Source organism: Myiozetetes cayanensis, unplaced genomic scaffold, assembly GCF_022539395.1.
Source record: "Myiozetetes cayanensis isolate MyiCay16 unplaced genomic scaffold, myiCay2020 scf5-8, whole genome shotgun sequence".
NCBI classification, from domain to species: Eukaryota; Metazoa; Chordata; class Aves; order Passeriformes; family Tyrannidae; genus Myiozetetes; species Myiozetetes cayanensis.
The window spans coordinates 115,014,041-115,026,459 of record NW_026087742.1 but is presented as its reverse complement, the minus strand read 5'-3'; the positions used below and the strand labels follow the sequence as shown (position 1 = coordinate 115,026,459).

At 46.9% G+C, this 12,419-nt stretch overlaps 1 protein-coding gene across 1 annotated transcript; it reads left to right on the top strand.

Moving 5' to 3' along the window:
* On the top strand, positions 1-11,225 carry CHAF1B (chromatin assembly factor 1 subunit B). The gene is given in 14 exon segments (XM_050332828.1): positions 1-126; positions 1,121-1,253; positions 1,364-1,481; positions 2,754-2,857; positions 3,032-3,128; positions 3,741-3,825; positions 4,785-4,878; positions 5,808-5,877; positions 5,999-6,090; positions 7,153-7,315; positions 7,909-8,111; positions 8,114-8,330; positions 9,089-9,180; positions 9,629-11,225. Coding segments are annotated over 14 exon segments (1,713 nt in total). The 3' UTR covers positions 9,748-11,225.
* Positions 11,226-12,419: the final 1,194 nt, after the last annotated feature.

Genomic DNA, 12,419 nt, shown 5'->3' with positions numbered 1-12,419 from the left:
ATGAAGGTGATCACCTGCGAAATCGTGTGGCACAATAAGGAGCCCGTTTACAGCCTGGACTTCCAGCACGGGGCGGATGGGCAGATGAATCGCTTGGCGTCGGCAGGGGTGGACACGGCTGTGAGGGTGAGTTGAGCTGTTTTGGGTGGGGTTTAGGCCCTGGAAGGGGCTCTGAGGTCTCCCTGGAGCCCTGGCTCAGGTTGCCCAGAGAAGCTGTGGCTGCCCTTGGATCCCTGGAGTGTCCAAGGCCAGGTTGGATAAACTTGGAGCAACCTGGGCTGGTGGAAGGTGTCGCTGCCCATGGCAGGGCTGGGGCTGGATGATCTTTAAGGTCCCTTCCAACCCAAACCATTCTATGATTCTACTTAGGGAAACCAATTTAATTTATTGCCAGTTGATAACAGAGTAGGACAGTGAGAAATAAGAAGAAAACTAAAAACACCTTCCCACCCCCTCCCTTCCTTCCAGGCTCAGCTTCATCCCTGGCTTTTCCATCTCCTCCCTCCTCACACCTTCTCCTGCTCCAGGGTGGGGTCCATGGCTGCAGGGGCACAGCTGCCTCACCATGGGCTGATTGAAGTGGGGATTGCAGAAGTGGTTGAAGCTGCACCTCGAGTCCTGTGCTCTGTCCTGGGCCTTTCACTTCCAAAAGGACATGGAGGGGATGGAGCGTGTCCAGAGAAGGGAATGGAGCTGGGGAAGGGTGTGGAGAACACGTGAAGGGTGTTGGAGAACATGTCCTGTGAGGAGCAGCTGAGGGAGCTGGGGGGGTTTATCTGGAGCAGAGGAGGCTCAGGGGGACCTCATTGCTCTCTGCAACTCCCTGACAGGAGGGGGCAGGGAGGGGGAGTCGGGCTCTGCTGCCACATCCCAAGGGAAAGGAGGAGAGGAAATGGCCTCAAAGTGCCCCAGGGCAGGGTCAGTGCAGAGATCAGAAACAATTTCTCCCTGCAGGAGTGGTCAGGCCTTGCAAGGAGTGACCCAGGGAGGTGGTGGAGTCCCTGTGTCTGGGAGTGTCCCAGAGGTGTCTGGATGTGGCCCTTGGGGACGTGGATTAGGGGTGACTGTGGTGGTGCTGGGTGAGGGTCCTTCAAAACTTCTGTAACTCTTTTGTCACCAGATCTGGAAAGTGGAGAAAGGTCCTGATGGCAAAGCCATCGTGGAATTCCTGTCCAACCTGGCCCGTCACACCAAGGCCGTGAACGTCGTGCGCTTCTCTCCGAGCGGCGAGGTCCTGGCGTCCGGGGGAGATGGTGAGGGCTGCTCCTCCTGGGGATAATGCTGATGCTGGGCTGCATGTGAAATGCATGAACAAAACAGGGAGAGTGGGAAAGAGAGGAGCTTCATCTGGTTTCTCCTACAGATGCCGTTATTTTGCTGTGGAAGCTGAATGACAGCAAGGAATTGGAGCCGCTGGTTTTTCAGGACGAAGATGAAGCTCAGCTCAACAAGGAGAACTGGGCAGTTGTTAAAACCTTAAGGTAGCTGTGGTTTCATGAGCTTGCTTTTCTCTCCAGAGTTTTTGGGTCCCCAGTGGCTTTTGTTGTGTGGTACAGTCTTCAGTGTTCAGTGCTCTCCAACATTTGCTTGCTCTAATAATTAATCCTTTGAAACCCCTCTTGAGAGGGCACAGAAAAAGGATGGAGGGGGATGTTTTGTACATGTAGAGAGTGACAGAACAAAGGGGAATGGGCTAAAACTGCCAGAGGGCAGGGTTAGATGGGATATTGGGAAGGAATCCAGGAGGCCCTGGCACAGGTTGCCCAGAGAAGCTGTGGCTGCTCCTGGATCCCTGGAAGTGTCCAAGGCCAGATTGGATAAACTTGGAGCAACCTGGGCTAGTGGAATGTGTCCCTGCCCATGGCAGGGGGATTGGAACTGGATCTTCCTTAATGTCCCTTCCAACCCAAACCCTTCTTTGATTCTGTGATTTTATTGTATTTAACTTTTTTTTCTCTCCAGTGCCAACCTACACCTCCAGTCAATCACTAAGTCATAACTCACACTCTCTGAAATTGGTTCCTGAGATTTGCAGTCCCTTAGAGCTCAGCACAGGAATACACAAAAGAACTGTGAAGTTTTATTTGCTGGCTTTGTAGTAGAAATTTGGATCATTGTTAAGGCCAAGAGCATCAGCAGATAAACTGATTGATGCAGTCACAGCTGTTGTTTCAGGTGTACCTCAGTTAATAAAATATACACAGTACATGCTAAAGCTCAGTAAGTTTAGTTGGTAGTGGCCAAGACATCAAACCACCACTGGCAGTTGAAGTACAGCTGTTCTCACAAAATAAAAAAAAATAAAAAACGAGTGACTCAGCTCCCCAGAACTGAAACATTCCTGCCAGCTGCTGAGGTTGGTGTGAGAACAGCTCCAGAAGCCCTGGTGGGATTGCTTGAAGTACCAGCAGGATCCTTTAGGAACATTCATCTCTTAAAGCAAAGAAACAACTCAAATTTTCAAATATTTAAAGTCACCACACCGTGTGATAAGTCTTCAAACAACAAGCAATAAAAATTGGTTTTGGTGGAGCCCTTCAGCTGGTTCCAAAATGCCCCACCACCTTCTGAACATGGAAGGGACTTTTTAACAGCTGAAAAACATGTTGTTTGTTTTATTTCAGTGATACTTTATTTGCCTCTTGATTTTTTTAATTTGTTTTTTTTTTAACCTAAAAACGCATAAAACTCTTGTTAACCCGTAGCTGTTAATTATCAAATTAATAATTGCTTTCTTTTCTTCTGGCTTCCAGAGGCCACTTAGAAGATGTGTATGATATTTGTTGGACCTCAGATGGTAATTACATGGCCTCTGCTTCTGTGGACAACACAGCTATCATGTGGGATGTCAATAAAGGTAAATGCCACCTTTATTTATTTACCCCTTGCATCTCCAGAGCTGGTGGAAGTGCCTCGTGGGATTTACCAGAAAATGGGAAGCATCTTTTTTCGTGTTTGGGGGTTTTTTTTTGGTGATTTGGGTTTTACAACACGTTTGAGCTTTGGATCTGAAAGCTGTTTGTATTTCCAGGCCAGAAGGTTTCAATATTTAATGAGCACAAGAGTTATGTCCAAGGAGTAACCTGGGATCCTCTAGGCCAGTACATTGCAACCCTGAGCTGTGACAGGTGAGCTGATGGACTGTGTTTTATTCATTAACATTAATTAATATGAATATTTTATTATTTATAGTCTTTCTTGCCGGAGGATGAATCAAAAGGAAATGCACCAGATAAATGTGGCTTTTTTAGCTTTATTCAGATTGTTCTGTAAGCAGGTTGATGTGAAAGTGAAATGATACAAGATGATCAGAGGGATGGAGCTCCTGTCCTGTGAGGAAGGCTGGGAGAGCTGGGATTGTTCAGCTGGACAAGAGAAGCTTTGGGGTGACCTGAGTGTGGCCTTGCAGGGCCTGAAGGAGCTCCAGGAAAGATGGAGAGAGACTATTTCCAAGGGATGGGGGGACAGGACAAGGGGAATGGGTTCACATTGATGGAGAGTGGGGTTAGGTGGGATATTGGGGAGAAATTCTTCCCTGTGAGGGTGGGGAGGGGCTGGGATAGAATTCCCAGAGAAGCTGTGGCTGCCCCTGGATCCCTGGAAGTGTCCAAGGCCAGGTTGGACGGGGCTTGGAGCACCCTGTGCTGGTGGAAGGTGTCCCTGCCCATGGTAGGGGTGGCACTGGATGGGTTTGATGTCCCTGTAGCCCAAGCAGGGAGTGTCTCTGTGCTCCTGTGCAGGGTCCTGCGGGTGTACAGCACACAGACCAAGAGGGTGGCCTTCAACGTCACCAAGATGCCATCTGGATCGGGAGCTGAAGGAGAGGTGCGTTGTTCTGCTGCTGATGGCACTGGAGAATGTGCTGGGGGATATTTTACATGAGTTTCCTCTTCCATTCCCTGGGATCCATATAACTAACACAGGATCATCAAGCTTGGAAGTGACCTTCAAGATCGCCCAGCATCTCCAGAATCACCCCCTAATCCATACCCCCAAAACTTCTTGCAAGCAAAACAGTCACACGATGCCTTTGGTTGTAAATATTTATAATGCTTTGGAAAAATACTATGTCTGGTGAACTTTTAACAGGAAAAACTTCAAGCATGTCTACCAGTAGCTGTAAGTTTATTCATGGATATGACATAGCAATAATGTTTTAAAGTTAGCAGCCTGAAGTTTTCCAGAAGGTAGTCTGATTTTTAAGAAAAACATGAGTTAGGGAAAATTCAGGAAACTCTCTTTAACCCTGAGAGAGAAAACAAAGAGCTTTTTTTCACCAAAACAGTTCTAAGTGATAATAAAATAACACCTCCAAGCTGGCCATAACCTTCTTAATTCCTTCTATTCATTCCTTTTCTTTAATTTTTTTTTGGGGGAAAGCATTTGCTAGAGTTTTATAGGGACTAAATCCCAGGCCTGAGAGCAGACAGTCTGCCATTAGAGAAGTTCTCTTTCAACCTCTAATACTGGAGTTAAATTTAAGTACCTGAGGAACAGGCCCTTACACTGCCTGTTAAATAATCTTGTTCTCCGGGTTGTGACTATTTCTGGATTACTGCTCTGCTCTGGGAGTGTTTTGTTCAGCAGCTGAAGGAGGGATCAAGGCCTGTTTTTTCTTAGCTGTGAAGAATTTACAGCAGGGCAGAAAGTGAGTTTGGAGGAGCTGTGGTTTCTCCAAACACTTTTCTTTTTAAAAAAAGTTCCCCTAGGTCGAGTTGTGCAACTGGATGTTTCCTCTCCCTGGAATTCCAGCTTGTGCCAATCCTGTTTTCCTCCTGTTGCAGGCCCGGAGCTACCGGATGTTCCACGACGACAGCATGAAGTCCTTCTTCCGCCGGCTCAGCTTCACCCCCGATGGCTCCTACCTGCTCACCCCAGGTGTGGCAACGTGGGCTGGGACTGAGGTTGGAAAACAGCTCCAGGTTGGAAAAGAGCTCCAGGATCATCCAGTCCCCCCTGTGCCCCATCCCCACCTTGTCCCCAGCCCAGAGCACTGAGTGCCACGGCCAGGCCTGCCTTGGACACCTCCAGGGCTGGGCACTCCAAACCTTCCTGGGCAGCCCCTGCCAAGGCCTGACCACCCTTGCCAGCAACAAATTCCTCCTCCTGGCCAACCTGAGCCTCCCCTGGCACAGCTGGAGGCCGTTCCCTCTCCTCCTGTCCCTGTTCCCTGGGAGCAGAGCCCGACCCCCCCCGGCTCCCCCCTCCTGGCAGGGATTGCAGAGCCAGAAGGTCCCCCCTGAGCCTCCTTTTCTCCAGGCTGAGCCCCCCCAGCTCCCTCTCTAATCTGTTCTAGTCTGAATGTGCCTCAGTGTTGCTTTCCAACTGCTCAGGGATGCTGATTTATCCTAACAATGCCATTCCTCATTCTCCCTGCTGAAGGAAACAGAGACTCCACAATAGTTTTCCTTTAGCACTCTGTAACATCAACTTCCTCCTGTGATAAAAATGAGATTTATAACAGTTTTCTGAACTGAAAAACATAAATTGCAACACCAGAACTCTTGTTAAAAGAGAAACAAAGGATAATGAGTGGGGTTTTTTTAACTGATCCCTCTTTGTTTGTGTCCTTTCTTAAGAACATTCTGCAGCCAGAGTCAAAACAGCACAGCAAGGAGGGGATCAGTGTACAAGCACTGCTTTTATAGGTGTCTGGCAGCACCAAAAAGAAGCTTTGAGGGGGGAAGCATATAAAGGAAACAAAACCAGCCTAATTCCTGAGAGGCTGAATGTTTATGGACATCAAGTGTGTGCCCTCAGGTCCTTCCTGAGGTGATGAGTAACGTTGTAACCTCTTATTTTGGCAGCTGGCTGCGTGGAGTCGGGAGAAAACGTTACCAACACCACCTACGTGTTCTCCAGAAACAACCTGAAAAGGTAGAGCTTACCAAGATTAAAAACGTGTGTTTTTTTTTTGTTTTGTTTAATTATTTATTTAAAAACTGACCAACTGAAGCAGTGGAGCTGTGTTTGCTGACCCCCTGATTCTCTCTGGAAGGCCTGTGGGTCACCTGCCGTGCCCTGGGAAGGGAACTCTGGCTGTTCGCTGCTGCCCGGTCTACTTCGAGTTGAGAGGAGCACTTCAGGAAGGTAACTGTGAGTCCTTCAGGGGAGCAGCAATTTACAGCAAATGTGGGAAAAGGCCAGCCTGGCTGGTTGCTGTTTTATGCCCCAGCCTTTGAACATTTCATTAAGACACTGTAGTACCACGTTTTAGAAGCTGTTTCCTGGTTCTGAGACCCTCAGTTCACCTTAAGTACCTTGTGAGTGGCTTTTTGATAGGGTGGATAAACGTTGTTACTTGGCCTCTCAAGCTGCAGAAACGCTGTTGAATGTTTTTCTTGAGCTCTTAACCACTTGGTGTTGAAAATAAGTAACTTGGTTTAGCACTAAAGGAGTGATCCAGTGCAATATTTTCCCTTAGTCTCAACTACCCACATCAGAGAAGCACCAGAGAGTTGGGGCAGTTTGCAACAACTCCTTGATGTTTGTTCGAGGGAGCCAAACCTGAAGCAGTGCTGGTGTTAACTGGCCAGAACAGGAATTCTGAGGTGGGGAAAGGGTTGTATGAAGTGGCACAAGAACTTACCTGAGGATTGAAGTTCAGCCTTATTGTGAGCCCAGCGGGCCCCAGGAGTGGTTTTATATTTTAACAAGACCTGTGTTACTCTGGTGAAAAGGCAGAGCTTTGCTCCACTCTTTAGAGGGTCAATTTGGAGTGTTCCTCAGAGGATTTAAAGATTACCTGTTGTATTTTCATCGTGATCTTTAGACCCCTTGTAATGGTGTGTTGCAGAGGAAGGAGATGAGTGTCTGCAGTTGGTCTCTCTCCTCTAAAGGGAGACTGTAACACTAAAGTTCATAGAAATATACTGATAAATTTCAGCTGGAAAATAGAGGACAAACTTTACAAATTAACAGCAATCCAGAGGGGGAAAAAAGCTTCTACCAACTTCTCTTCAAATAAGACAATAGGGCACAAACTTCAGGCAGCAGAGGTGTTGTACTTGGCATTAAATTACACATTTTATACAAGTGCTGTCTTCTCAGTGCTCATCTAATCAATAATGTCATCTTTATTGTATCTGCAGTCGCTACCTTGCAATAAATGCAGGAGAGAATCCTCAGTGTGTTCCTCTCTTTGCTCTGCAGATGAGATGAGTCAGAAACCGTGCCCTGCTCTGTTTAACCTGCCCTATCGGTTGGTGTTTGCTGTGGCCTCCGAAGACTCGGTGCTTTTTTATGACACTGAGCAGTCCTTCCCCTTTGGTTATGTCTCTAACATCCATTATCACACCCTGAGTGACATTTCCTGGTGAGTAATTGTTGTATTCCTTGTGCTTGTTGGGGTAGGGAAATTCCCTTTTTACGTGTCCGGGTTCTGGGTGGCATCTTCTGGGTTTATATTTAATTTATGGCATCTGTGTGGTCACTGTCATCAGTGTCTGAACAACAACTCCACCTCTTTTTTACCCTGTAAACTGGAGAATTGTGGTTCTTAATTAAATGGGAAACAAGGTGCACGTTCCCTGTGAAAATTAACATTCCAGATGCCCATGAGAAGTCCTCATTGTATGACTGGGAATAACGAAGTTGTTTGGAGGTTTTGGAAGCCACCTGAGTTCAGGTTTCTGTATTCTGGTCAAAATCTGCACAACCCTTCTTAGTGATTCTCCACATGTGGGACAAAGTAATTTGTTTGACTCCCCACTTTTAATTTAACTGTGGGAAATCAGGACTGGAGCTGCAAACTGAACCCAGTCAGAACATCCTGCTCTGTAGTTCAGGGGCTTAAATATAAACATGGATTTGGGGGAGGGAGGGTGAAAAGACAGGGACAACGTGAGGGTTGAAAAAAAACTTCAAGCCTTGAATTTTACTGGAAAAAAACCAACAAATCCCAACCAGGTCCAGCGACGGGTCCTTCCTGGCTATTTCCTCCACGGACGGATACTGTTCCTTCGTCACCTTCGAGAAGGACGAGCTGGGGATTCCACTGAAGGAGAAGCCCCAGATCAGCCTCAGGACTCCTGGTGCAACAGAGAAGAAGGTGAAGAAGAACCAGTGCCCCAAATCCACCTCCCCAGGCTCCAGGCTGGCCGAGGGGACTCCCCCCGCAGGACCGGCGATCCCAGCCCTCCCTCCCTGCCGCTCGGAACACCCAGCACTGCCAGCAAGGACTCACCTTCCACCCCTGTTGGCATCAAAAGCGTTCCAGCCTCGTCCTGGGAGGAGAGGAAAAGCAGCCAGGCAGCCCCCCAGAGCAGCAAGGCCAAGCAGCCCCGGAGGGTCGCCCTCCACACGTTACAGGCCTGTTTCAAGACACCGAGGTGAGATTTACGTGGCCCTTTCGAGGCCAAGACGAGCTGGGCTTGTGCTGCCTTCAAAGGTTGGGGGGTTTTAGACAGGAATTCCCAGCCCTGGGGTCTTGGTGGGAGCTGTCTTGACATGGAACTTTTTTTTGTTCTGGCTGGAGGTCAGAATGTCTCCTGAACCTTAAATGTGCAGCTTCCTGAGATGGGAGGCAGGAGCAGAGTTCACCTGGTGGCTGTGCCGTGGCCACAGGGCAGCACTTGGGGTCTGTCTTGGGCCAGGAGTTGGACTTGGATGATCCTTGTGGGTCCCTTGCAACTTGAAAAATCCTGTGATTCTGCCTCCAGGTCCCACTGTCTGTACAAAAATGGTACCTGAAGCCATCAGCTGGCAAGACCCTTCAGATATTGGCATTTAAATATTAGGTGTTTAAATATTAGATATTAGAAAGAAATTGTTGGCTGGGAGGGTGGGCAGGCCCTGGCACAGGTTGCCCAGAGAAGCTGTGGCTGCCCCTGGATCCCTGGAAGTGTCCAAGGCCGGGTTGGATGGGGCTTGGAGCAACCTGGGATCGTGGAAGGTGTCCCTACCTGTGGCAGAGGGTGGGAATGGGATGTTGCTCCATTCAACATATAACAAGAATTAAAAATGTGCAGTAAAATATATCTGAACTACCTTTACACTCACCTGATTCTATGTGAATTAAATCTTTAAATAAAATATTTGTGGAAATGATGTCCATAAAGCAATTGAACTATTTCTGCCTCTTTTAAAGGAGAATAAACTTGATTTCACTGAAGCCAGATACACCCACCCCTGCAGATCCAGACACAGCCTCTGGGCCTCCTTCCTCAGAGCAGGAACATGGTAAGCTTTTGTGGCTCTCAACATCCAGACAAGTCTTTCACCAATCAGTTTCTTCCATCGTGGATTTATGTTATAAAAAAAAAACCCAAACCTGGTTGCAAATTCTGAAGCTTCTTCATTGCCTTCATGTGTTTGAAAGGTGCTTTTGACAAACATGAAATCAGGTGGCTCTTGGGCAGCTGCTGATGTGACTCCATGTCACTAGAGGTTTTATAATAGTGAAATCAAGAATAAATTCAGCTGGATTTGATGTTCTCCAGGTCCTACATGAGGGTTTTAAAGGCCCTTATCCTTCCAGCACATCATTGTTTCACGTGCTGGACTCTCAAACACGGGTGGTTGGGTTATTTTTAGTGAGTGTTGAATTGTTTGTGAATTCAGCAAACCAATTTGCTTCATTAATCTGAATTCTCTTACCTTAAATGATTTCCCTGCCTGCTTCTTTCAGAGAGGCCACTGCCATCTGATGACAGCCTTCAAAATACCCCGGCTCCAAAACGCCCCAGGACTGAGGAAACGTCTCCTCCTGCACCTGAAGATCAACCCACCTGTGATTCAAACAAATAAGGGCTGAGCTTATCTGAACAAACAAGCTTTTAGCAGACTCTTCACAGTCTGCAGTCAGTGCTGCCGTGCCTGAGTGCCTTTCTTTTTGCAGATGTTAAATCCTCAATTCCCCACCAAGGTTCCCTGTGCAGATTTGCTGTAGCACCGTGAAGAAACTGCCGAGTGGAAGACACAGCTCTCAGGAATGTAGTTTTGCAGGAGGAGAAACAGTTGGGAGGTGACTTCAAGAAGTGCCCCAGCCTAAGGAAATCAGGGAAATCTGGGTATTAAAAAACCATCCCAGTAACCTGCAAATCTCCATCAGAGTCCCTGAATTGGTGTTTACAAAGCACGATGTCTTCCAGTAACCTGTGTGGCACAGGAAGAATGGAATGTATTCATCAGATCTGATGTGGTTTAAGAGCTTAAAAAAAAAGAGAGGAAATTGTGTCATTCCAGCATCTTTGATTATTTGTTGAGCAGAGTGTAAAATAATTTTCCTCAGTACCTGTGGGCTGGGAGCTGATGGTCAGGTACAACACAGATCAGGGTCGAGATGATTTCAACAGAAAAGGAAAGTTTTAACTGCAAGAAACAAGAAAACAAAAGGAATAAACCCTCTGGAGACCTGGTTTTAGAATTAAAGAGCAGAAGAAAGATCTTCATTGTTCAGTTTCTGTGTTTAAAAAAAAAGAAATGCAGGCAGGAGATTTTCCTGAGGCAGCAGAGTTGGAGTGTGGACGTTAAAAATACCCCCTTTTTCCTTTTTCAAAACTTACCTCCCTTAGCCAATAAAATACACCCCAATGTATGTGTGTAATCATATTAAACCTCTTTGACTTGTAACATTTCCCTGGGTTTGGTTGTGTAATGAATTAGGGTTTGTTTTCTGTCATCTTCTGAGGAAGTGGACTGATATTTAGAAAAGCAGAAATAGTTTCACAGGGAGGAAACATTAACAGATACCCGTGTCAGTGTTTCAGATAAATGAAGAGGTCAGGGGAGAACTAGAGAAGATCATCTCCAGTGCAACAAACTCTCAGTCAGTGACAGATCTTCTCCTTGATTGAGTTACTGCTCATTAAAATCACGAGGATCTTTTGCTCTTCAACATGTGCACATCCCACCTTAAAATCCGAATATTTCTGTGAGCCACTGGAATGACAAGGCCTTGTTTCACGTGGATTTACAGGTAACTGCACTGGGGGTTTCATGTAAACTTTGCAACTTTTTAGATGGGTTTCAGATGGATTTTGTAGATGAGTAAGGACTCATGACTTGTCTTGCTCCTGGAAAGACTTCCTGCTGTAATAATGGTTAGTTTTTAGACAGCCAGTCGTGGTGCTACTGATGTTAAATTTTTCTGTTATCTCCAGCTCCCTGTATTTATATATCTTGTAATTATTTAACCACTTTGCCTTTCGGTCAAAATTTGTTTGATACTTGCCTGTGGATTCAAAACAGACTCTGTATTTTATATAAACACAGGGAGTGTGCATACAAAGGTTGTTATCAAACAAACAGCATCAAATAAAAGCTTGTTGTCGAGGAGAACAAGGCTTTTCAAATAACTACAGTGTGTTTTCTCTGCTCTGGCAGTGCCAGGATCATGAAGAGGAGGAAGACATCAGGATTTGTTAGATGAAACCTCTGCTTTTCACCCCATTCCTTCCTTCCTGCCACTGCAAACATTTCTTCTGCTGCAGTCAAGTCCATCATCAAGTCCAACTGTCAGCTTAAGGTTCACCATTAAACCTCAATTCCACATCCACACATTTTATGAACCTTTTCAGTGCCTGACCACCCTTTCCAGGAGGAAATTCGTCCTCATGTCCATCCTGACCCTTCTCTGGCACAGCCTGAGGCCGTTCCCTCTTGTCCTGCCCCTCATTCCTTGGAAGCAGAGCTTGATTCCCCCCTGGCTCCCTCTTCCTATCAGGAGTCACTCCTTGCTTGTTAAAAAGGAGGAATGTGTAGGTGGAAATGGAGGTGTCAGAGAGGAAAAGTGACAGGTGTGGATTAATTGGAGCTGGGAGAAGGAGAAGGAAGTGGCATTTGGGGAAAGGGAGTGGGTGGGAAGCTGAGAGTTCCTGGTTGTGGGGAGGGAGTTTGGCACCGTTGGGATTTCTGATCACCAGTGATGATCCTTCTTACCCAGGAGCACCTGCCTGTCCAGGTTGGGTTTTACCGGGGTTTATTTTTCACTTCTGGGATGGGAAGGGCTCTTTTCTTGCCACAAAACTTGAGTTTTGCCCTTTCCTGCCAGCAGGTGACAGTGTTACCCAAAGCAAGGCAAACGAAGCAGAAACCTCTACTCCAAACTTACATGGACATTTCTCCTTTATTTCTTTTTTTTTTCTATAAAAAGTTATTATTTTGGGCTTCTTTCCACCTGGTGAAGAAAAAGAGTTGTGAATAGACTTTTACAAAGGGCCTGGAGTGACAGGACAAGGGGCAATGGATTCAAATTGAATGATGGGTTTAGATTAGATATTGGGAAGGAATTCTTCCCTGTGAGGCTGGGGAGGGCTTGGGATGGAATTCCCAGAGAAGCTGTGGCTGCCCCTGGATCCCTGGAAGTGTCCAAGGCCAGGTTGGACGGGGCTTGGAGCAACCTGGGCTGGTGGAAGGTGGGTTGGCACTGGATGATCCTTAAGGTCCCTTCCAACCCAAACCGTTCGTGACTCTCCAGG